The sequence below is a fragment of the Pteronotus mesoamericanus genome, unplaced genomic scaffold (genome assembly GCF_021234165.1).
Source record: "Pteronotus mesoamericanus isolate MK-2021 breed Mesoamerican mustached bat unplaced genomic scaffold, CSHL_Meso_final contig_2, whole genome shotgun sequence".
Taxonomy (NCBI): Eukaryota; Metazoa; Chordata; class Mammalia; order Chiroptera; family Mormoopidae; genus Pteronotus; species Pteronotus mesoamericanus.
The window spans coordinates 24,000,762-24,024,631 of record NW_026555084.1 but is presented as its reverse complement, the minus strand read 5'-3'; the positions used below and the strand labels follow the sequence as shown (position 1 = coordinate 24,024,631).

Genomic DNA, 23,870 nt, shown 5'->3' with positions numbered 1-23,870 from the left:
CATAATGAATTTGAGGAATGCAGTCCTGTAGATTTTATCCTTAAATAAAGAAATCTTACGGTAAATATTGGGTTGGCCAAAAGGTTTGTTTGGATTTTTTCTGTAAAATGGCTCTAGTGGTACTTAGTTGTCTTCAACTTTGTTCAAAACGATTTTGTTAGGTTGTTTTGTGATTGCTGCCATTATCAACTTGCATTTTAAAAAGAAAATCAAACTTGGTGAGTTTTTGTGTATCCATTTTAATATTTATGATGGAAAAAATATGCAACATTTTTGCATACTTTGTTTCATTATTTCAAGAAAGTAAAAACTGAAATGCAAAAAGATTTGTGCAGTATATGGAAAAGGGGCTGTGACTTGTAGAACATGTCAAACAAAAGTGGTTTGCAAAATTTCCTACTGGAGATTTCTCGCTGGATGATGCTCCATGGTTGGGTAGACCAGTTGAAGTTGATAGCGATCAAATCAAGACATTAATTGAGAAAAATTAACTTCACACCACATGGGAGAGATAGCTAACATACTCAAAATATCCAAATCAATGAAGTTATTGGTGAAAAAAATGTGTTTTTTATTTTACAGAAAAAACTAAATGGACTTTTTGTCCAAGCCAGTAAAATCCAGTTCAGAAGGCCTTAATCTATAGTGGTACAATATATTGTAGAACTCAAAGGATTTAAGATTTGTGTAAACTCACATAAAACAGTTGCTTAACTATGGAGTGCAGTGTGTATGAAAGTGACTTGAAATAGACAAGTGTAAGGCTTCATTTACTCCCCTGTGGACACCCAGTGGTGAAGTGCAACCCTTCAGTGGGAGGGGGAACTATACCACTAAGGAATAGCAGCAGCTCTCTGTATGACCAAACATCTTCATATGAATTTGTAGACTCGTTAAGCAGATACTATTAAATACTTTACCCTATAATGATTTCCAATTAAAAAAAAAAAGATTTACTTATTTTTAGAGAGGGGAAGGAAGAGAGAAAGGAGAAGAGAAACATTGATGTGTGAGAGAAACATCAATTGGCTGCCTCTCACATGTACCCGGCCAGGAACCTGGCTGGTAACCCAGGCATGTGCCCTGACTAGGAATTAAACTGATGACCTTTTGGTTTGCAGGTCAGCACTCAACCCACTGAGCCATACCAGCCAGGGTGGTTTGTAACTTTAAGGAAACAATGCACATAGAGAATTTTTTTTTCTTTCTCTCTTTCCGTTTTTAAAGAACCTTTGTTCTAGGCAGCCCTCACTAGCTGGAGTAGGTCTTCCATAGCATGAAATAATTAGCAGGGTGTGATTGAGCCATGCCTTTGGACTGCCTGGGGAGAAAGTGCTTAATATTTTCAGTGGTGCCTTTTTTGATGCTAGAGAAACTCAGAATATCCAGACCGATGCTAATCTTTTAGTTCGATTCTATAGATAGTGTGCCATTTTTCTGTCTAGCACTGAAATGAAAATGCAGAAAAGTTTTAGATGTAGAACAGTCCTTAAATTTAGTCTTTTTTTAGAGGCTAAAGGGATGTAGGGAAGTTAAATAAATGACAGTGTAAATGAAGTAGCTGTTTACAGGACTGAGGTAGAAATGAACAAAGTGAGCCTGAAACACCTTGTTGCATTATAAAGAAGTGAAGTTAACAAACTGCTGGGTTGTTTCTTTTTTTTAATCAGTACTGTAAAAAAAATTTTTACCTGAGGACTTTTTTTGCATGGCTTTTAGAGAGGAAGGGAGAGAAACATGAATGTGAGGTAGAAGCATCGATTGGTTGCCACTCATATGCCCCTGGATCGGGGATCAAACCTGCAAACCCTGGGCTATAGGACCATGCTCCAGCCAACTGAGCCACACCTGCCAGGGCTATCAGCACTTTTATTACCCCAATTGACTTTTTACTGTGGTATAATTAACACATAACGTCGTTTCAGATGTAGAAGATAATGATTTGATATTTGTATTGTGAAATAATCACAGTAATTAAGTCTAGTTAATATATCACCATACGCAGTTAAAACAATTTTTTTCTTGTGATGAGAACTTTTAAGATCTGCTCTCTTAGCAACTTTCAAATATGCAGACAGTATTATTAAGTATAGTTGTCATGCTGTACATTACATCCCAAGACTTCGTTTTATAACTGGAAGTTTGTACCTTTTGATTCCCTTACTTGTTTCACTGATCCACTATCACCTCCCACTTTCACCCCTCCACTCCCATCTGAGAACCACCAATTCTTTGAATCTATGAGCTTTTTTTCTTTAAGATTCCACATACAAGTGAGATAAGGTATTTGTCTTTCTCTGACTTGCTGCACTTAGCATAATGCTCTCAAAAGTCGATTGATATTGTCATGAATGGCAAGGTTTCATTCTTTTTTATGGCTGAATAATATTCTCTATGTGTATCTGTATTTCACATTTTATCTGTTCATTCAGCAATGGGCATTTCAATTGTTTCCATAGCTTGGTTCTTGTAAATAATGCTGCAGTGAACATGGGGTGCATATGTCTTTTTCAAATTAGTGTTTTTGGGTTTTTTTGGATAAATAGAAGTGGAATTGCTGGATCATATGGTAGTTCTATTTTTAATTTTTTTGAGGAAAAAACTCTCTATTATTTTCCATAGCGCCAATTTTCATTCACACCAATAGTGCATGTTTCCACATTCTTCCCAACGCTTATTTCTTGTTCTTTTTTTAATAATGGCCATTCAAGGTGGTATCCCATTGTGATTTTGATTTGCATTTCCCTGACGATAGTCATTTTGAGCACCTTTTCATGTACCTGTTGATCATCTGTATGTCTTCTTTGGAAAAATCTCTATTCAGATCCTCTGCCCATTTTTGATTGGATTTATTGCTGTTTAGTTGTATGAGTTCTTTATATATTTTGGCTATTAACCCCTTATCAGATATATGATTTGCAGATGTTTTCTCCTATTCCATAGGGGTTGCCTTTTCATTTGGTTGCTGGTTTCCTTTGCTCTGCAGCTTTTTAAATTGATGTAGTCCCATTTAGTCATTTTTGCTTTTGTTGCCTTTGCTTTTGGTGTCAAATCCAAAAAAATTATTGCCAACACCAACTCATTCTAAAAACAAGTACACAAAGAAGCCTTTCCCATATGAACTGTACAGCAAGGTAACTAGGTACTTCTGAGAGTAAGTTTCTCACTGTATAGGTATTCCAACTAAAAGATGAAAAGATAGACGTGAACTAGTATACTTTTAATGAAATTAGAGATCTATATAATGATCATCAGTGGCTGCTAACATCACTATACAACCAACCAGAATTGTGTGCCTATTGATGGAAGTACATACCACCTCTTGTCAAAAAACTCAACTTGAATCAGATCAAGCAGGAAAGGAAGAACATGCTAAATGACACCACAGGGATGCAGTCTGTGCGATGTACAATGTAGGAAATTCCTGGCCCAGTGGCTCACTCTCTTCAACAAATATATTGCAAACAAGGGGAAAAAGAGGCAGGGAAAACTATACTTTTGATGTTTCCAGTATAGGATGAAGCCTTTATTTAGTTCCTGACTCTTTCTTGAAAAAGTTATGGAACAATTCAGGAAATTTGAACATTCAGGTGTTTCACATTAAACAATTGTTAATATTTTTAGATGTGATGTTTTGTAGAAAAACCCTTTTAGAAGTACATAATGAAATGTTAAGAGTAAAATTATTTCTGGAATTTGATTCAAAGTAATCACGGAAAGGGGGAAATGTTACAAGAAGTTGCTGAATTAAACATTAAAAAGTTGAAAAAAAAGTGTATGAAATTTTTTTTTAGTCCTCACCCAAAGAAATTTTTTCATTACTTTTAGAGAGGGAGAGAAACATCACTGTGAGAAAGATCAGTTGGTTACCTTGTACACACCCCGACCAGGGATCGAACCCACAACCTGCGTATCTGCGACAGGGAACTGAACCTGCAACCTTATATTCTACAGGACCAAGGATGACAGGGACCGGGAAGGTATGACTTGAATTTATGCAAGTTAGACTAAGGTACATTGATTTTCCCCTTTAGGAAATCTATGGTGGTTAATCCTCTTTTGGTCGCAGATCCCTTCAAGAAATCAGTGGGCCACTTTCCCAGAATTAGTATTGACCATCTTACATTTTATCAGTGGTTTATGGACTTCCTGAAGTCACTCATATTGTCTGCCCATTCCCCATTGCCGTTGCCTTTGCCTTAAATCTCCATGTTCTGGGTCAGGTGCTACAAGAACCTGTTTAAAACCCTGTGATTTAGGTGAACATTTTTCTCCTTTGTTTCCTGATCTGAGTTGAAGCTTGTAATTATTAAAGGCTGGTTCAGCTGCGGCTTTCTCTTTAGTGTGAAGATACTTTTGCTTCCTGATTTGCTGTTGGCAAGTGGATTTGATGATGCATTGTATTTAGTTTAACTATATGAAATTGCTGATGTTCAGTTGTTTTTGATCTATTGAAATGGTTGTTTTAATGGTTCTGTGATTGCTAAATTACCTCTTTTATGCTCTTCACAGATTGTGTAATGTAGGTCACCCTATACTACATCTAGGGTTCTCTTCCATTTCGTTGTTCTGATTATTAGAGGACAAGAAAGAAGGATACATAGCCCTTACAAAACTGCCTTAGGACTGGAGAATGCAGTTGCACTGGTATCTGAAATAGTGAAGGGTCTTTGCTTGAAGCAGCTTTATTTCCAAAATTTGGGTTGTCTCATTTCCAATCTTGTCATGCACAGTAAGAATTCGCTTTTGTCTTTACTGCTCCCTGTTACTATAGACTCTCTAGTTAATGTTATACTTAAAATTAAGCCACCCCCACAGATTACTTATTCAAGAAGAATTACTTATTTTTTATAGTGAAGTGTGGAGCAAAGCATAGAACTGACATTCTCCTTGGTAACTGATGCATTGATAAAGACACAACGCTTATATAGTAGTCCTACTAATAGTGTATACACAACTCTGAACACAAGGAAATCATGTGAATCTGAAGTGTCATTCTGCAGAACAAATGGCCTGTGCCCTTCAAAAATCTCAGTCATGGAAAGAAAAAAGGCAAAGGAACTAGTCTTAGATATAACTAAATGCCATGTGTGATCTTTGATTTGACAAAAAAAAGTTAGAGGTTATTATTGAGACAAGTAACTTTTAATATGGGTTACATATTAGATAATTTATTTTCTATTAGTTGTGGGGAGAAAGTTCTGTTTTTGGGGGTTTTTTTTGGATGCCTTTTCTTTTTCTTATCTGCCCACTGTGGCTAGGACTCCCAAAACTATGTTGAATAGAAGTGGTGAAAGCAGACATCCTTTAAGTATTCCCGATCTTAGTGGGAAAGCTTTTAGTTTTTGCCCATTGAGTGTGATGTTGGTTGTAGATTTTTCGTATATGGCCTTTATTACACTGAAGAATGCCCCATTTATTCCCATTTTGCTGAGTGTTTTGATGATAAATGGGTGCTATACCTTATCGAATGCTTTTTCTCCATCTATCGAGATGATCATGTGGTTTTTGTCTTTCCGTTTGTGATATATTACGTTTATTGATTTGCGTATATTGAACCATCCCTAGATTCCTGGGATGAATTCCACTTGATTACGGTGGATAATCTTTTTTTATGTGTTGCTGGATGTGGTTTGCCAATATTTTGTTGAGGATTTTAGTGTCTATGTTCGTCAGTGAAATTGGCCTGTGGTTTTATTATTAGGCCACATATTAGATAATAGTATATCATCTACTTTCTGATTTTATTAGTTGTGGAGAGAAAGTTCTGTTCATACAAGATGTTTGCAGAAATACTGACATTTAGGTTTAAGTGTCATGATGTTCAGAAGACAGAAAAACCATACAACAGTGTGTGAAAGTGCTAATATGGCAAAGTGCTAGTTGAATCTAGGTGAAAGGTGTATGTGTTTGTGTGTGTTCATTATACTATTCTTAATTCTTTTCTAAGTAGGTTTGAAATTTTCAAAATAAGTTGAGGAAAGTTAACTCTACCTGGGTAAATAGCAATGTTTATTTGATCACATAGAATCAATGAGTCAGCAACAGAACTGGACTCTTTACTAAGAAATAAAGTATACAAGATTGCAAATTTATTCTGGTTACTCCTTTCTACCCTGCCCACCCCTCCTTGCTGGTGGTCCAGGAGAACTTTGGGCTACATTACTATCAACAGTTTCTTCTTGGCTTCTTTTTGTCTTTTACCAATTAAGTTTTTGTTTCTGGGTTTGGTGTAAGTTGCTCCTAATACTCCTCACAGATGATTTAGACCAAAGTTCAAAAAAACAAGGGGACCTTAATTCACTCTTTTAGACAGTGGGAGAGACTAATTTGACAAAAATTTGAGTACTTATGTATCAGGCATTGTTCTAGGTGTTGGGAAATAGCAGTGAGCAAAAAAGTTTGTGGCCCCAGGGAGCTTACAGGATGGCTCCCAGTCCTTCTGGGCTGTTGTAACAAAATGACAAACTGGGTAGTTTGTAAAAAACTTGTTCTGGCAGTCCTGGAAGCTGGAAGTCAGAGATCGAGGTGCCAGCATGGTCAGATGAGGGTCCTTGTATTGGTCACAGACTTCTCATTGTATCCTCACTTGGTGGGAAGGGGAGGAAATCTCTGGAGCCCTTTTTGAAGGGTACTACTCTATCACTTCCCCAAGGCCCCACCTCCTAATACCTAATTTAGGTTAGGATTTCAACATGGAAATTGGGGTGGGGGGATGTGTGGCACAGAAATTCGCACCATGGCAGTGGGGGTGGGGGAAAAAACAAATAGGTGATAATTGCTAAGGAGAAAAATAGAGTAGGGTAAAGAGGCAAGAAATGGCAGGGACTTGACAGCGGACTACGATTTTATGAAATTTCAAAACCTTATGAAAAAAGTGAGGGGTGAGCCAAATGGAAGTTTGGGCAGCTTTTCCAGCAAGGGAGGAAAGACAAAGATCCCAAAGTAAAGTAGTTGGAGCATAAGGGCAAAGAGGTAGTGAGGGGCCTGACCACATGAAGCCTATGGGCAGGCAGGCAGGCCTGACCGCTGCTATGGGAAAAAAGTAGCAAGGTGTGTGATCTTATGTGGGGAATACTATGTGTAATAAGTAGTAACTTATCCTAAGTGTCCAGAGTGGAGATGGTGATTCTGGATGTACTTTTAGGTTGCTAATATTTTTATTCCATGTGTTTTTTTTTTTTTTTTTTAATTTTTTTTTGGTTGGGGGGGGGGCTGCTCAACCATAGAAAGTACATTTCCTGCAAAGACCACTTAGGAAAGGAAACTACAAGTTCCTTTTGGGTCCTACCAAGCAGTTGTCACCAAGGGAACCTGTATCTGAAGAATAGAAATCTTTTTGCTTTTCTGGCTGTTTGCAGAAGTTATGTTTTATTGGTCTGTAAATGGAATGTTCACTACACAGGGGGAAGCTTGAGACAGTTGTGGTTACCTATCCAAGTAGCTCTTCTCCCTCCTTCCTCACAGAACCCATACTGTTCAGGGGGTGTTTGGCTCCTTTTCCTGATCCCAAGGTTGGGTCTTGAATCATAAAAGCCAGTAGTTCTTAATTGGATGCTTTGGAAATCCTTGAAGGGCTTAGTTATCACAATGATTAGGAGATAGAAGAGGTGTTTACTGGGTAAGAGCCAACCAACAAATGCTAAATATCTAACACACCACAAAACAATGTCATGGATAATTACTACACATTCCACAAGGTTCCCACCAAGTGTGCATGTGGATGAGAACTTGAGCCTAGAATTTATTTTTTATGAATCTCAAGAAGTATTTACATGGGTGTTAATGAACAACTCTCCAGGAATGTAATTAACATGTAAACAATGTCACATTAGAGCATTGTATTGAATTTCATTTCTAGGTATCACCACAAAATAAAAGGAGGCATTATCTCTGATGGGATCCATTATCTCTGATGGGATCCAAGCCCCATGTTCTTATTAAAATTCCTTTATGCATGGTCTACGATAGCAGTCCATGAAACATGAGGGAAGTCTGTTAAAGACTTTTGGGGAAAAAAATTCTCAATACTTAAATGAAAGATACAGGAAAGATGCAGTCACATTTCTGCTTCTGAAGCTGTTACACAAGTACATGGTAATCAGAACTAAAACAGAGTTTAGGACAAGGCAACTCACTGAGGGTGAGAGCAAAAATACGGAAAGAATCAGTATCTAATGTTACTGAACCACTAAAGGATTTACTACTAGACTGACATAAAGCTACTAGAACAGAATGAAAACTCAGAAAGCAACCGGAAAATAGCACAGTTTTTAAGCTAGAGATCTAGACTTGCATTCCAAACAAAAGATGGGGCTATAAGAGAAAAAAACACCCAAAAACCCCTCAGAACCAGACCTGTCCTTGGTGACAATGCTTATATTATTTCATTACACTAGCTCTTCTAAATCCTGTTTTACCTGAGTGACCCTAGGTCAGGGAACTGGAAAGTATGATGCATATTATAATCTTGTAACTATATCTCAAGAGTCTCACCCCTCACAAACAAGAGATCAAATGCTTTTCATATTTATTTAAAAAAAAAAATCCAGGGTGGATCAAAAAAAAAATCAATCAAAGATACAGGTGCCAAAGGCCAGAAGGGAGCTATAAAAGTGTCCCACAGGAAAATTAGGAAGCTTTATTACCTTGTTTTAAAAGTTGTACCTAACATAAATAGTTTTCTATTGACCTTGCTTCCATTGCTCTACCTGTGAATGTGGCACCACAGACTTGCCTTGCAAGGCCTCAGTTGAAGAATCCAATGTACACACATACTGGCACGGCAGTACTTAAGTATCTTATACCCAGATGGTCTCACTCCAGGTTTATGACTGACTACCTTTTTTGCTCTGTGGGATGGTTTCACCCCTTTGAAATACAGTTACTTCAGCACAAAACAATGTTATTAAGTCTTTATACTGATCAATAAATCATCTTCTTCCCTTTCACGTGCAGCTGAAAAATGATAGGCTAGGAACAGAACATTGTGAGCTTTGTACTGCTGGAATTATCACTCATTAAACGATCATTAGCTAATAGTCACTAAATTTACATATTAAGGAAATTATATATAGAATACTGCAAAAACACAGTAAAAGACTGAAGTTTGCCCATTTCTGCTCAGGAAGTCCCTTCACTCCCAAGCACCATAATATGTTGTCCTTTTGGCTCCAAAGTTTACTATTACTGTTTCTCTTCTTTTTGATCTTCCTTTTGTTCCCCAGTGCCAGAACTTCCAGAGCCTTCCCGCTCAGAGGCCATCTGTTAAGAAAACATTTGACAGCCACTCATTTAATGTGAACACGGACAGCTTGCTATTTGATGAACTAAAAAATGAAAGAGCCGTATCCTGCCTATTCTACTCTCTCTCTGCCCACACACTATTGGTTTCTGTGACTCCTTCTCTTTGACCTCACCCTCCCTCCCAGAGAGGGAGGGGAGGAGGAGGGATAATTTCAATACTCACTGTTCTATGAATGGCTATGTAATAAGCCATTAATGAGAGTAATCAAGAGCAGTTACAGGAGGATCAAATTGGGAGCAACAAAGTAGTAATTGAGCAAAAACACCTTTCAATACTTGTACCTTTTTGTATGCCATTTCGAAGAGTTTCAATGATGCTTGCTGAAGGGAAGATGCTGCCTGCCTGATGTTTTCTCCAGTTTCACTATCTTTTCGAGCCAGGAGCTCCCTCATTTTGGAAATTTCTTCTTTTAGTTTGTTGCACTTAAAAAGAAAACAACACAAAACCCTCACTTTTTCTGGGTTTCTTATTACACAAAGCAGTAAATATTCAGAAAACATTTCTTAAAAACTAAATTCTTATCAAGACCCAGAGACAAACTTTACTGACATTGGTTACACTGCCTCCCAACTTCCTGAACTATTATTCTATTATAAAATAGGGCTTACCTCATCAGCAGGCAATTGGTCCTTGAATTCTTCCATCTTGCTTTCTGTATCATGGATGATTCCTTCAGCCATATTAACTGCTTCAACTCGTTCCTAAGAGAAATCAGAAATTGAAGACTTCCCAATGAACCACCAGATGGCTGAAGGTTCTCACTGAGAAAAGATAACATGCTGACTGCTGTATACAGTTACAGAGTAAAAACAGGAGAGAAATCACTGTGGTTGGTCTGAGGTAGCCTGTAAGAGATTTTAGCTGGATTTTCTAACATAAGAATCGACAGGGGAAGACTGAGAATAAATTAAAGGCATTCCACAAAAGTTATGAGCAAAGGGGGACAAGGGATAGACTGAGGGTAACAGAAGATACAAGATCAGTGACAAATGTCCAAAATCCCACTTTCATTTCCCAGTTGAAAAGGAAGTACTAATTAGCCCTGGCTGGTGTGGCTCAGTGGATTGAGCACCCACCTGTGAACCAGAAGGTTGCCAGTTTGGTTCCCAGTCAGGGCACATGCCTGGGTTGCGGGCCAGGTCTCCAGCTGGGGATGTGTAAGAGGCAACCAATCCATGGATCTCTTACACTGATGTTTCTCTCCCTCTCTTTTTCCCTCCTTTTCCCTCCCTCTAAAAGTAAATGAATAAAATCTTAAAAAAAAAAAAATTACTAATCACCTTCTTTCGCCTGTCTTCCTCAGCATACTTTTCTGCATTTTTAACCATATTTTCAATATCGTCTTTGCTTAACCCACCAGAAGACTGGATCACAACTAGAGTGAAAAGAAAGCATTTTGTTACTTCACACGTAAAATTATAAGTCTCATTTTCTATTGTATTAAGAAAAATACTACTGCTCAGAAGAACCAATGATGTGAATTATCAAGAGGAATCATACCATGATGTTGTCCTAAAATAAGCAGAAAGAAATGAAGGATCTGCCTCCTACCAACTATCCTGCCTCCTACCAAAATAGCTCAGCAGTCCCGAGGCTCAGTGCTTGCCTATTTTCGGAAATAAACACCACTACATCCGTTAGTGTGAATCCGATAACTGAGGGGAAAAGGGGCAAAAAGGACTTATCCTCCTCCCAAGTCTGGAAGAAAAGATATGTATAACCTAGAGCATCTTGTTCCCAACAGAAAGGAACTCCAAGGTCCTTACCTCTTACAATCATAAGTAAGAAAGAAAACTTACTCTGCTGCTCACGTCCTGTACCCTTATCTTTGGCAGAAACATGCACGATCCCGTTGGCATCAATGTCAAATGTAACTTCAATCTGAGGGACTCCACGAGGGGCTGGGGGAATTCCAATCTAAAATAAATACTCAGAGTAAGCTCCTCACAAAGAGGTCCAGTGCTCTAGTTCCAAACCTAGATAGTCTTCTTGGGAACAAGTCACTTGGTTCCAGGAAGGAATAAGGTACAGCTTCACTTAATTAAATGTACAAAAGAAAGTTTAAAATAAAGGTAGCAGGTCCATTGCTACCTGAAATAAACAGGGCTCACACCAGTGAAGGTTGAGTACAGCAAGTAATCATAATGGCTATACATATCTGGGGAAACAACAGAAAGAGCAAACCTTTCCATCATTGTTCATCTCACCAAGAACCAACAGGCAATGCTAATTAGAAGTGAATAATAATGTCTCTTAAATTAGTAACTAGAAATTTCTCCTAATCAGTATTAGTATGAATACTTCCCTGTCTCTTATATTTATAATATTCTTAAAATTCCTAAGGCGTAAGCAAGGCTTTCAGGTAAAAATTGTATTTGCATGTAAACTATGTTAAGATAACAGACTGTTTCAGCTGTTTATAGTGATATCAAAAGGGGTCAGAATATCATCTAACTTAAAGTACATGAGAATGAGGAGCATATTTAGGATTCCCAATACCCACCAAAGTAAACTGTCCAAGAAGTTTGTTGTCTCCAGCCATCTCTCTCTCACCCTGACACACTTTAATCTCCACTTGAGTCTGACCATCAGCGGCTGTAGAAAACACCTAGGGAAAAAGACACTTCCTGGATTGGCAATCTAATTAAATTACTCCCCTTACACAAAGTATAAGCCAAAGAAAGAAATTCACAACCCAACACTGGAAGGGTCCTAATGTACACAATTTTCAGAACAAAGGCTTGTATGTCTTTGCTGGGAACAGGAGTAGGATTCGCACAGCAAAAGGGCATGCAATAGCCATTGTTTCTGCTAAGCAAATGCACTGTACGAAGATGCAACACTGGCACAGAAGGCCTCATGAGAAGGAGCTAAACACAGGCTATTGAAACACGCTCGTCTGGGAAAGATAGGATATGTAGTGTCTGGCACAAATAACGCGCCCTTTTAATTACAAATTCATAAGAATGTAACATAACAATATCACACTCAAGCATACCATAGGACATTTTGTGTGAAATGTTCAAATTAAAACTATTACACCCATATTATTACCCTACCAACCACACTCAAGGAGGTGTTATTTCTGTCAGACCCTGTATTTAGTGCTGAGCCACAGGAAGTCACCACACACTTTTCTTCAAAATGATGTGCCGGCATCACAGCAAGGCCAAAACACAGCAATAGCCAGTTTTTCATAAAAACATCAAAATTGGTAAAGTCAGAAAATAATTCTTAACCCAAGAATTAAGAAACTAAAACCCAAGCAATTGTCCAAATGGTCCTGGCTGGCATCTCAGGACATCCATCAATCACCCCTAACGGTCAGGCCTTTCTTTTTATTGCCTTTGAGAACAGAGGAGAAGAGGGAATTTAGTCCCAAGTAATGAGCCTCCTTTTGGCAAGTTATTTTAATCCTGTGAGGGAGAGACTATTAATGCCTTCCCTACAATCACCACTGCTGGCTGACAGGTAAAGAGAACAAAATAATAGATAAAGTCTCACCACCCACATTCAACTAGTATAGACTGCAAAACAAAGAGTTAAATTTCCAGGAAAAGCTCACAAGAGTGGCTGTAATCACATCCATCACAGAACCTGGTAAGTCTGTGACATCAGGGAGGGGAGTTCTTACCTGGCTTTTCTTGGTTGGAATGGTGGTATTCCTGTTAATGAGTTTGGTAAATACACCTCCCAGAGTCTCAATACCCAGAGAAAGGGGAGTGACATCCAGGAGCAGTACATCTGTGACATCACCAGCCAACACACCTCCCTGAATGGCAGCTCCAATGGCTACAGCCTCGTCAGGATTGACAGCTTTACTTGGGGCTCGGCCAAAGAGATCCTGCACAGTCTGCTGAACCTGAGCATCAAGAAACAAGAACCTGTCACCCACTACTCAAAGCAACTAATTGCCCAAGAAGGGGACAGAGAACACATGTGTCTCCCAAGACCTTAGCAAATCACAGGACAGGTTTCTTCATTCAGACCCAAAAATTTCACTCAAATTACTAGTATTTCATAGTTGAGTTCTTGTTAATGATCTGAGTGTATCATATAGATACCACTCTTGTATTTTACTCACATGATACCTCACTTTAAATTTGGGAAGAATTTGTGCTTGTTATCTAGTTTCCCATATAACACATTAAATTGGGAATACAGGATACAAGGCATCGGAACTTAAAAATTGTATAGCCCAAGTCCTCTTCTACATACCAACTAAAAATCAACTTTAAAGAAGAAGTGGTCATATGACGACAGCACTGGCGCTAAATTGGGCATATTCTTCTGTTTTTTTTCCTTTTTTTACTAATGATTAAAAAAAACCCAAACAACTAAATAGCATCTAGGATAATTTATTAACATCTCTTCCTGGCCCACAGCCTCTCCCCTTCTCGCCAGATTTATTCTGGTTTCCTAAGCCCATGTACTTGAAAAAGAAAGAAAATACCAAGGTTCAAGATAATTCTATGAAAGCTATAAAGAATTACATCTTTGGACACGGACAAAAGGGTAGTGATTGCTGGGGGTAGGAGGGTAGAAGGGGACTAAATGGTAATGGAGAAAAAATACAATAAAGATTAAATTTAAAAAAAAAAACAAAAAACCAAACTACATCTTCAACAGGTTCTGTGCTCAGTCATTAGTTTTCCACACACCTGTCTTTTCAGAATGATGTGTTGATGAATAGAATGCATCATTGCACAAATATTTGTTGAAGAGATACAATTAGAAACCTCAAACACTATTCCGCAAAAAACACACGTTCAAAATTGCTCCATAGAAGCTAGTTAGTACCAAGGTTTTGAGTTATCCGACCTGAAATGTTCATTCATAAAAATTCTTCAAGACTTAAGTTCAGGATTTTCTGTTACCACCCCAAATACATTTTGCCCTTCCTAATCCTTTTTATCATACCCTAGAATTAAAAAAAAAAGGCCAAACAGAACTCTTTAGTTAGGGCACCAATTCATTCTCCTTTCACAGTTACTGTGGAAGAAAGACCGCATGTTCATGTCCCTACACATAAGCCATTTATCCTAAGAAAACACTATGTGCTGGCCTTCTCTGCTCTCCATGTTGAGAATTCCATGGGTCCAGCCATACCTTGGGCATCCTAGTCATGCCACCAACAAGAATCACTTCTCCTATGTCACTCTTGCTGACTTCTGCATCTTGCATGGCTTTTTGGCATGGGGCAATGGTCCTCTTGATTAGCTCAAACACAATCCCTTCAAACTGAGCCCGCGTCACCTTCATATTCAAATGCTTAGGTCCAGAAGCATCCATTGTAAGATATGGCAAGTTGATGTCAGTCTGCAAAGGAAGCAGGGAGACCCGTAGTGGTGAAGTTTCTTTATTCAATTAAATACTGTAAGACAGAAAGACTTTGAATGCCACAGTGGTCACACGTACTTTAAAGAAGCCACCAAAGACAGTGACTCTTTAAGACTCAACCTCTTACCTTTCCAAAGGTAACACTACAGAACCTATTATTAAACAATGAAGAACAGAGGAGAGAAGTAGGGAAAAAGCCCTGTTCAGGAGAACGAAGAAATGTTCTACCATTAAATATACAGAGTGGGGCAAAAGCAGATTTACAATTTTGAGTAAATGAAACAGTTTATTCTTGTATTACTTATTGTATTATTTTTAATACTAATAACTGTAAACCTACTTTTACCCACCCTGTATAAAGACCCACACTACTGATTTTTTCTACCAAGTTAAAAAAATTCCATATACATGGGATGGGGGGGGTGGCACGGGGCAGGGGGTTGGCTATCAAAGGTATGCTCTGATCCAAATAACTTGCCACCAAGCCAGGGCATTTTAAGTTTCAGGAAGATAGAAAACTATAAACAGAAATGCTTAAGAAGAACTACAAGGACTGACTTTACTGTCATTACACGCATGGAGAGCAACTACCATGGCCACAGTCACACTATGTAATATCCAGTATTTAATAAACCCTCAATCTTAACAAGGCATGGAGTAAGAATACCTGGACTAATAAGACCCACCACTAAATATGCCAACACAGGTGTCCTAGTAGACCCTGAGGAACAGAATTACCTTATGCCTCTCCTCCAACTTTACATCAAAGCAAGGCCAACAGGAAGTAAGAGCCGAGGGGAACAAGTCCTTAACCACCTTTCTTCAGGTAAAGTGCCTTAGAGTATTAAATGCTTAACAACTAGTGAGAATTAACATACTTTCTGTAGAAACAATGTTATTGGGCATTGCCTTAAAGAACACTAATGACAATTTCCTTTTCTTTGCAAAATGTCAATAACCTGAATCAGGAAATAGAATTTGATCATCCAAACCAATGTGATCCAACAGAATTTTCTGTTGACAACAGCCAGTGTTCTCTAATCTGTGCTGTTTGAATGGCCACTAGCCACACATGGCTGAGCACCTGAAATACAGGTAGTGTAACTGAGGAAAAAAAATTTAATTTTAAATACCCACATGTGGCCATTTCATTAGTCTAGTTCTATATGCTGTAAGTTAATGGCAATCTGAAAAACTCCAGGACTCTCAATTCTGTAAAACCAGTTCTTCACAAAGTACTGTCTTTCATCTTTCTCAAATCCAACCAAGTCTCTTCTCTATCGCTATCATCCCCTAGTCCAAGTCCTCTCACCACCTGGTGTGTTACAATACAGTGATTTCCCACATCCACTCAGCCTGCCATCTGCCACAGAACCCTTCCCCACTGAAAACAAAGCTCTGCTCCACTTTGGCCAAAGCGTCTTTCATAAACCCAAATCTGACCATGTCAGTGCCCCCCCCCCCCATACAAAGTCCTCAGTGGTTTATACTCACTCATCTCAGGACAGACACCAAAGCACAAATCTATAAAGCCTCTGGCCTCATGTCCCAGGCTTCTCCTGTGCGTTTGCACTTCAACCACACTGACCCCTTCTCAGGTCTTTACCCCAGTGCTTTATACTTGACCCTTTTTCCTGATGAACACATTTTTTGGGAAACACTCTTTGTCAAATACCTCTGTCAACTATCAGGTTCCTCTATTATAATTATAAATCTAACTTTGTCATTTTACCACATTAACAGCTTACATTTACAGTACTATTTGCTACACATTGTCCCAAGCATGTTATGTATCTGTATTAATTTAGTAACAGCAAGAATGTAGCATCCTCATTTTGAGAGGACAGAAATGTTAGGTAACTTATGCAAGGTCACACGGTAAATAAGTGATGAAACAGGACTTGAACCCTAGGAACCTACTTGTAGAGCCACTCACTCTTTGCATTACATTACTTCTGACTTGACATTTAATATAATGTTCTAAATAATTTCCACCTCCCACACCACATTAAACTCCATGAGGGTAAGGTTTCTTGGAATTTCTCCTACATATTTATAATCATACACGCATGACCGTTTATATACAAGGATGCTCAATATACCTTGCTATAATAGTAAAAAGCTGGGAAACAATCCAAATGCCTACCAACAGGATACAGCAAGTGTTTGTATAATGACATTCTGCTATAACATTAATGCTATGTATGGCATAGAATTTATAACTCTTGTTCATATCAATTAGCCTATGGTAAAACTGATTTTCTTATATGACATTTTGCTTAAAGTTGCAGAACCTATTGATGGTGTTAAATGAGGACTTACTGTACAGCCACACTATAACCAACTATCCTCTTCCTAAAAAAGTGTCAGACCCCTGGGAGAAACTACAGCTATTCTCCGGCAGTACCACACTATTTCAACACTAACCCTACACATAATGTTGCAAAGTTTTCCTCCTTATGATAGGAGGAAACAAAGCAACATCATCAACATCATGGGCGACTTTGTACAACTCTGTCACTCATTGAAAATAAAAAAAAAAAATCCAGATTTGATTGAAGGTTAACACCTATTCCTGTCTCACTGGACTAAAACTAACAACTAAACTAAAAACTAAAATAGTCACAGGCTCTACTTCCCTGCTGCCACCAGAGAACTTGCAATTAAATCTGCTTTCCACGTTGTTTCATATCTGACCCAGACCTAATGTGCTTTAATTCTCTTCTTAGTGATTAAAGCAAAGTGAAGCTTCACCTCTTAGAAATGAAGCAGCACAGGTTGACACCTTAAAGAGATGCTGAACAAATCTGATGCTCAGAGGGAAAAACTTGCTAAGTGTATAAACCCCAGTCTTCAGCCAGGTTTCATACCTCACTTTCTAGATCCATGACCCAAATAATTAAATTAAATGAGAGACAATTAGAGACTTACACAAAGAGGTATCTTGAGTTAAATGAAGACAGTAGCAATTCTGAGAGTCTCCTAGTATTTCCAGGCTAGCAATTCTAATTTTGCACATTTCAAGTCTTTATTTTAGCTCCAATATATAAACCCTCTGATTTGGATGGATAACAAATTTAGCTCATCCATTAAAAAAAAAAAAAAAAAAACCCTGCTTCTTTGCTCATGGAAAGATGTTTATCAGTACCAGAAAACTGTAAGGCAATTAGAATATACTCTTCAAGAAAGCTCAGGCTGAAAAGATCCATCAAGACTGTTGGGATTTTCTAAGTCTTACCTGCACAGATGAGGAGAGTTCACACTTAGCCTTTTCAGCAGCTTCCCGAACTCTCTGAAGTGCCATGTTGTCTTTGGTCAAATCAACTCCTGTCTACAAAGTGAGGACACACAACAGTAGTACCAGTGAGGTGATGAACCACTTAAATTGCTGTGATAAACCATCCACACAAAAGAGAGCCATACCTTTATTAAAAAACATAGTTACTTACTATCTTTAAAAATCTGTAGGGAAAAGAAAACCTATTCTAAAAAAGATAATCTGTGCCTGGAGTTGGACTGATCTCAGTTCTTTCTGCTGTAGAATTCTACCTCAAACCTTTTCCAATATTATATAGAGTGCCATATCCTTTCAGTCTGTTGTTTATTCCCATTCTGAAGCTACAGTAACCAGAATAGTTCAGCCCACCCATGAAACTGAAATAGAAGTATTTCAAGCAGTAATCTGAACAAGGAAATTATCACTATCCTGATGCCTGCATAGTAACCACACCAGTAACTAACCTCTCTTTTAAACTCCTTCACAATGTGTTGTAGCAACGCCTGGTCAAAGTCTTCACCACCTAAGAAAGTATCTCCATTGGTGGACTTCACCTCAAACACTCCTTTTTGAATTTCCAGGATAGAGATATCAAAAGTTCCACCACCTAAATCATATACAGCAATGCTAGAAAGAAAAAAATAAAGCCTTAAAGAACAAAAGTAATGAAGTATTGATACATGCTACCACATGGACAAACCTGAGAATATATCTGACCAGCATATGACGGAAGCTATGCCACTATACATAAACCTAGCTATTTTTCCCAACGTATGATTACTGTGAAACTTGATAATTTTCTAACAAATGTATTAACATATAGTCCTAACAGCTACATGTAAAGTATATATACTCAAATTCATTTAAAAGCAGAATCGACAGCATTCAACTACTCTTTTGGATAAATACTTGCCAACATACAAACCAAAAGGGGTGAGGCTGGGTTGGGGAGGGAAGAATGACCCTACTAAACCAGTAGGTAGTGGAAAACAGTAAATAAACAAAGGAATGGTCTTGAAATAAATGAACAATAAACTACACAGCCTTGAAGAAGGTCAAGGCAGCACATTTTTAGTCTAAATACAAAACTCAATCACTAAGAAATCAAGATGACGAGTTGGAATAAATATTGAAGTTTACAGACTTACACTTTGTCTTCTGATTTGTCTAGACCATAGGCCAGAGCAGCGGCTGTGGGTTCATTAATCACCCGAAGCACATTTAGTCCAGCTATCTGGCCAGCATCCTTAGTGGCCTGAAAAAAGAGAGAGAGAGAGAGAAAGAGAGAAAAGCATTTTTCACCTTTGTATCCCCACGTAACATTAATTTCCTAAAAAATGCTAACTGGCTCACCTGTCTTTGAGAGTCATTGAAATAAGCTGGGACTGTGATGACAGCATTTTTTGCTGTATGCCCCAAGTAATTTTCTGGAAAAGAATCAAGGAATGAATCCAATCATGAGATTCTGTCAGATGAAATAGGTAACAGAATTACTAATGTAGCCTAAAGACCTGTGTCATCTTCTCAGAGCCACAAATAGCACTGATCAGTTTTTCAGCTTGTGATCTAATATGCACAGACCTTGTAGGAAAACACTCCAACTAATGACACTGGTTAAAAACCAAGATCCCCCCTTTAACACTTTACTGAAGGTTCACCAACTAGAATGACTTAAAGTAGCCACTAGTTTCTTCAAATAGAACGTTTTCAATTTTACTTAACAGAGACAAAAGTTTAATGTGTAGTATTTTAGCTTTTAATACACTACTTCCCTACTGGGAAAAGAAACAAGCAAGCCACCATTAGGGAAACTTGGAAGATTCCATTCAATCTGCAGGGAAGGTATGAAGAGTAACTAAGCTTTGCCATTCCTTGTTTTCTATATAAAAGCAATCAGACTCATTCACGGGACACTGGGATATGAAAGCTAATAACGTCAGAGACTGTCCCATGATATGAACTAAATAAACATTCTCACCTGCAGTCTCTTTCATCTTCATCAAAACAAATGCTCCAATCTGACTTGGAGAATAGAGTTTTCCATGAGCTTCAACCCAGGCATCACCATTGGAAGCACGGACAATTTTAAAGGGAACATTTTTACTGCAAGACACAAAAACTGTATTTGAAAAGACATGCCTGAGCAATCTACCATACAAGGTTACCACACACCATGAATGCCCACCCTCCATCCCAAGAGATCCATGGCCAATGAGAACTTCAGAAATTCATTTAATAAAAACCTTCAGACAGAAAATATTAACATGTTAAAACATCCTGATGAAACCTGAACATACTTTACTTCCCACTAAACAAAAGATTTATGCAGCTGCTTTAGAAAACGATTAGTTATTACCATAGGACCCTGAAATTCCATTACTAGGTGTCTAGCCCAGAGAAATGAAAACATGTTCATACAAAAACCTGTATGCAAGTGTTTATGGCAGTATTATCCATAATAGCTAAAAAATGAAAACCCAAATGTCCATTAACTGGTAAGTGGATAAACAAAATGTAGTATATATCCACACAATGGAACATTATTGGCTATAAAAAGTAATGAAGTAACTGACACATACAACAACAAGAATAAACCTTGAACCGTATCTGATCTGCACATGATGAAGCCTGTGACACTAACTGCTTTATGAGTTTAACACCAATTTGCATGGTCCAGGAATGACTAGCCAAATCTTCATACACCATGTCTACACACAGCAAAGGCCTTACCTGTGGAGATAGAGTGAATTTTTTTTTTTTTTTTTTTTGGAAAGGTATCCTTTTGGTGGTATAGGTAGGACCTGCTCACAGGGACAGGTAAAATTACTAAGGTAAGGTGTTCCAGGGATCCTGCTAAAAAGAGTCTTCTGTGTGGCCTTTGCAATTAACTACACTTTTGCTATTACTCACATGTCTTTCTGGACTTCAGGGTCATCATATCTCCGGCCAATAAGACGCTTGGTGGCATAGAACGTGTTGTTTGGGTTGGTGACAGCCTGTCGCTTGGCTGGCATGCCAACAAGTCGCTCACCATCCGCTGTAAAGGCCACAACTGAAGGGGTGGTTCTGGCACCTTCGGCATTTTCCAGCACCTAACACACCCAAAGCAAAACAGAGAATGAGGTTCCAGTCACCACTAGTGTCTGTCTTTGTATTAACTACTGAAGACAAAAACAGTTGCCAAATCACAAAACAAATGCTCAAGAATAGTACTAATGGGCACTCTTCTTCTCCTGGACATAATGGATGTTTAAGTATCTTTAGTCTTTTACTTTGAAATAACTTATAACTAAAAACTACAAATCTTTCAATCAATGTAGGAACAACGTAATCTTTCCTTTCCAGAGAATTAAATCTAGTTCTCAATTTTTTGGTAATGGCTAAAAGTTTCAGGCATATAAAAAAAAAACTGCCAAGAAGCAATTCAAGAATCCTAGGTGCTTTAAATCTTAAGAAGAACCTAATGGGAATAAGGACTCTTCTAGAAGAATAGCCTCTACCACTAGCAACTCCCTAAGAACATGCTTTACACAGAATGTGACCCATGTGTTATGTGGAACTCCACTTGCTTCTGGACTGTTCCTGCACCTCTAACAATTCAACTGACTTACAAAAGTGCAGGAATGATTACAGAAGTAATCTGTAATCCATCTGCAAGCCATCCCATTGGGTTCCAATGGGTCCAAATGGCAATTCAGTACTCCAAGAGGATACAATCAGCCCAAGAGGACACACTTAAATCCTGGGAAGTCAAATCTATTCAGTTATCAGGCACCATGCAATTAAGCACAAAGGTTTACCTCATGAGTCTTAAAAACTTAAACACAACTTTAAAAATGTCCCTTCTCTAAGCCAAAGAACACAGAATTCCAAATTGGGTACTATGTACCATTACATGATTCAGAGCTGCCAATCATGCTCACCTTTGCTTGTTTACCTTCCATAACAGCCACACAGGAATTGGTAGTACCCAAATCAATACCAACAACTGCTCCCTTGATTGCTTCTGATCTGTAAGACATTTAAAATAATGATACAGTTATCAACTTAATAGTGGTCTTCAAAATGACTACAAAAATAACACAAGGATATATTTTGATACTGTGGGAATAGTGGCACATTACATAATCTGTAAACAAACATAGATGTGTCATTTTTTCTGAGCAGAATCATTAACCACAAACTTAGAGGCCACTGCTTTGGGGTTTAATATTTACTGCTCAAAGAAAATGAAGTTACACTTACGCATAGTCCCTCCTTGAAACAATTCTAAAAGCCTCATGACTAAGGCCATTCCAGACATCCTAAAAAAGAGAAAAAATTGCATCAGCCATTACTATGTATGAAAACTTTAGCTTGTTCCAACTATTCTGAAAAACAAATGAAAGATTGAGATTTTCATTCTATTAATTAAGTGACTATCATGTATAATGTATACTGAAATGATACCATACTTTGTTTGTAAGAGGCACTGTGGTACTGAAATAGAAAACAAATATAACAAATTATGTGTTTTCCAAATAAACCAGAAAAAAAGCAGATACAATCAAGTAGATATAAAATAGTCTTGAATTACATTACAAAATAGTTTCTCAACCCTGGCACTACTGATTTTGAACCAAATATTTATTGGGAGGGGTGGAGAGGAGGTGCCAGTTCTGTGCATTGTAAAATGTTTAGCAGCATTCTGGGCCTCTACCACTAGAAGCCAGTAGCATGGCTCCCCAAGATACGATAATCAAAATTACTCTAGGCACTGTCAAATGTCCCCTGGAGAGACAAAACTGCCCCTGGCTGTGAATCACTGCATTACAAATACTACTCAGAAATTCGTCAATTTCATTACCAGGAGCAGTGTATACCTAAGCTCTACATATATATGTGTGTATTGTAGGTATAAATCTTAAAGTTATTCAGGGACATTCCCCCTGACCCTGCCAAACAACTGCTTTAAAGGAACAGGATTAAAAACCTTCTGGAGTCAGTTTAAAAAAAAAACAAAAAAAAAAAACAGGAGTGGCCTCCAACCAGGATCAAAAGGAAGACCTTTGTTACAACCTCACCTCAGCCTCCTCCCAAGCCTTCTTTTAATCCCACGTGAGAGCAATGAGACAATTTCAGTTCTTCAAAGATTTATGGCTTTGAACTTAACACGGTAATGAGTACCACAGTTTTTCCTAATCTAATTATTTTTTCTGAAATAACGCAGGACAATCTTACCCCAAAAATTGGGTAACTAACTACACAAACGTTTCTAAGAGAAAGAATCGGCGCTTGACTTTCGATTAAGATGGTCTCTTCCATTACTTCATCATAGCAATGAGGTCCTTCCACACTGTATTTTAAGAGAAAGATAGTCGTCTCCGACTCGTAGGTGAAAGTACAAAATAACGGGTTTCCCTCCCTAACTAGAGTTGCGTACCTCGCCCCCAAGGCTAACCTGTCCGATCAGCCACCGAACGGACTGTCAAGGCCACTACCTACCATTTCGTGAAATAAGACTACAGGCTGGCAAGGGGTGTGACTCAGCAAGGCCCAAAGCACGGAGGCAAAACCCTGAATTAGGTCTTGAACGCGTAGCGCTCATTACAGAATCCCCATTATCTTCTTTCCCATCTGATTTTCCCAGGAGATTCTGACCCCGAAGGGCGCGAGGCCTGCCGCTCGAAGGTCCAAGACCATGAGCAGTGAGCCCCTGGGGGAAGGCCCGGCAGTTTCTTACCTGGTGGCGGGCGACCGTGGGGCCCCGCGTGGCTGCAGCCCCGATGAGACGGGACGCCGCGGCTCGACTGGCATTTATCATGGCGGTTAGATGGTGAGAATACGAGGCAGCAGTCACTCGAATAGCCTTAGCTGCGCTGCGCGGCGCTGGAAACGCTTCTGGAAACCTCCAACCACGTGGGGCGGGGGGGCGGGGGTTGTCGCCGGGGCCTGGAAGCCTGCTCT

At 38.6% G+C, this 23,870-nt stretch overlaps 1 protein-coding gene and 1 non-coding gene across 2 annotated transcripts; both read right to left on the bottom strand.

Moving 5' to 3' along the window:
• Nucleotides 1-5,181: 5,181 nt before the first annotated feature.
• HSPA9 (heat shock protein family A (Hsp70) member 9) lies at nucleotides 5,182-23,845 on the bottom strand. Its single transcript, XM_054568387.1, has 17 exons — nucleotides 23,647-23,845; nucleotides 22,170-22,228; nucleotides 21,848-21,935; nucleotides 20,835-21,016; nucleotides 19,903-20,027; nucleotides 19,278-19,351; nucleotides 19,073-19,179; nucleotides 18,389-18,551; nucleotides 17,886-17,978; nucleotides 14,417-14,626; nucleotides 12,942-13,169; nucleotides 11,811-11,915; nucleotides 11,107-11,224; nucleotides 10,588-10,682; nucleotides 9,916-10,008; nucleotides 9,589-9,729; nucleotides 5,182-9,264 (listed from the first exon to the last, which is right to left on the bottom strand). The coding sequence occupies exons 1-17, from the start codon at nucleotides 23,725-23,727 to the stop codon at nucleotides 9,187-9,189; spliced, it is 2,040 nt and encodes a 679-aa protein (XP_054424362.1). The 5' UTR covers nucleotides 23,728-23,845; the 3' UTR covers nucleotides 5,182-9,186.
• Nucleotides 13,941-14,015, bottom strand: LOC129066800 (small nucleolar RNA SNORD63). Its single transcript, XR_008528735.1, has one exon. It is a non-coding gene; the product is annotated as a small nucleolar RNA SNORD63 (small nucleolar RNA).
• Nucleotides 23,846-23,870: the final 25 nt, after the last annotated feature.

What these genes read in the sequence shown, in the direction of transcription:
- HSPA9 (XM_054568387.1), bottom strand. Translation starts at nt 23,727, where the DNA reads ATGATAAATGCCAGTCGAGCCGCGGCGTCCCGTCTCATCGGGGCTGCA. An exon ending in TACAGGACGTGAGCAGCAGA is followed by an intron (nt 10,683 to 11,106) that starts GTAAGTTTTCTT and finishes TTTTCACTCTAG; the next exon opens with TTGTGATCCAGTCTTCTGGT. An exon ending in AGGAAGACAGGCGAAAGAAG is followed by an intron (nt 10,009 to 10,587) that starts GTGATTAGTAAT and finishes GATTTCTCTTAG; the next exon opens with GAACGAGTTGAAGCAGTTAA.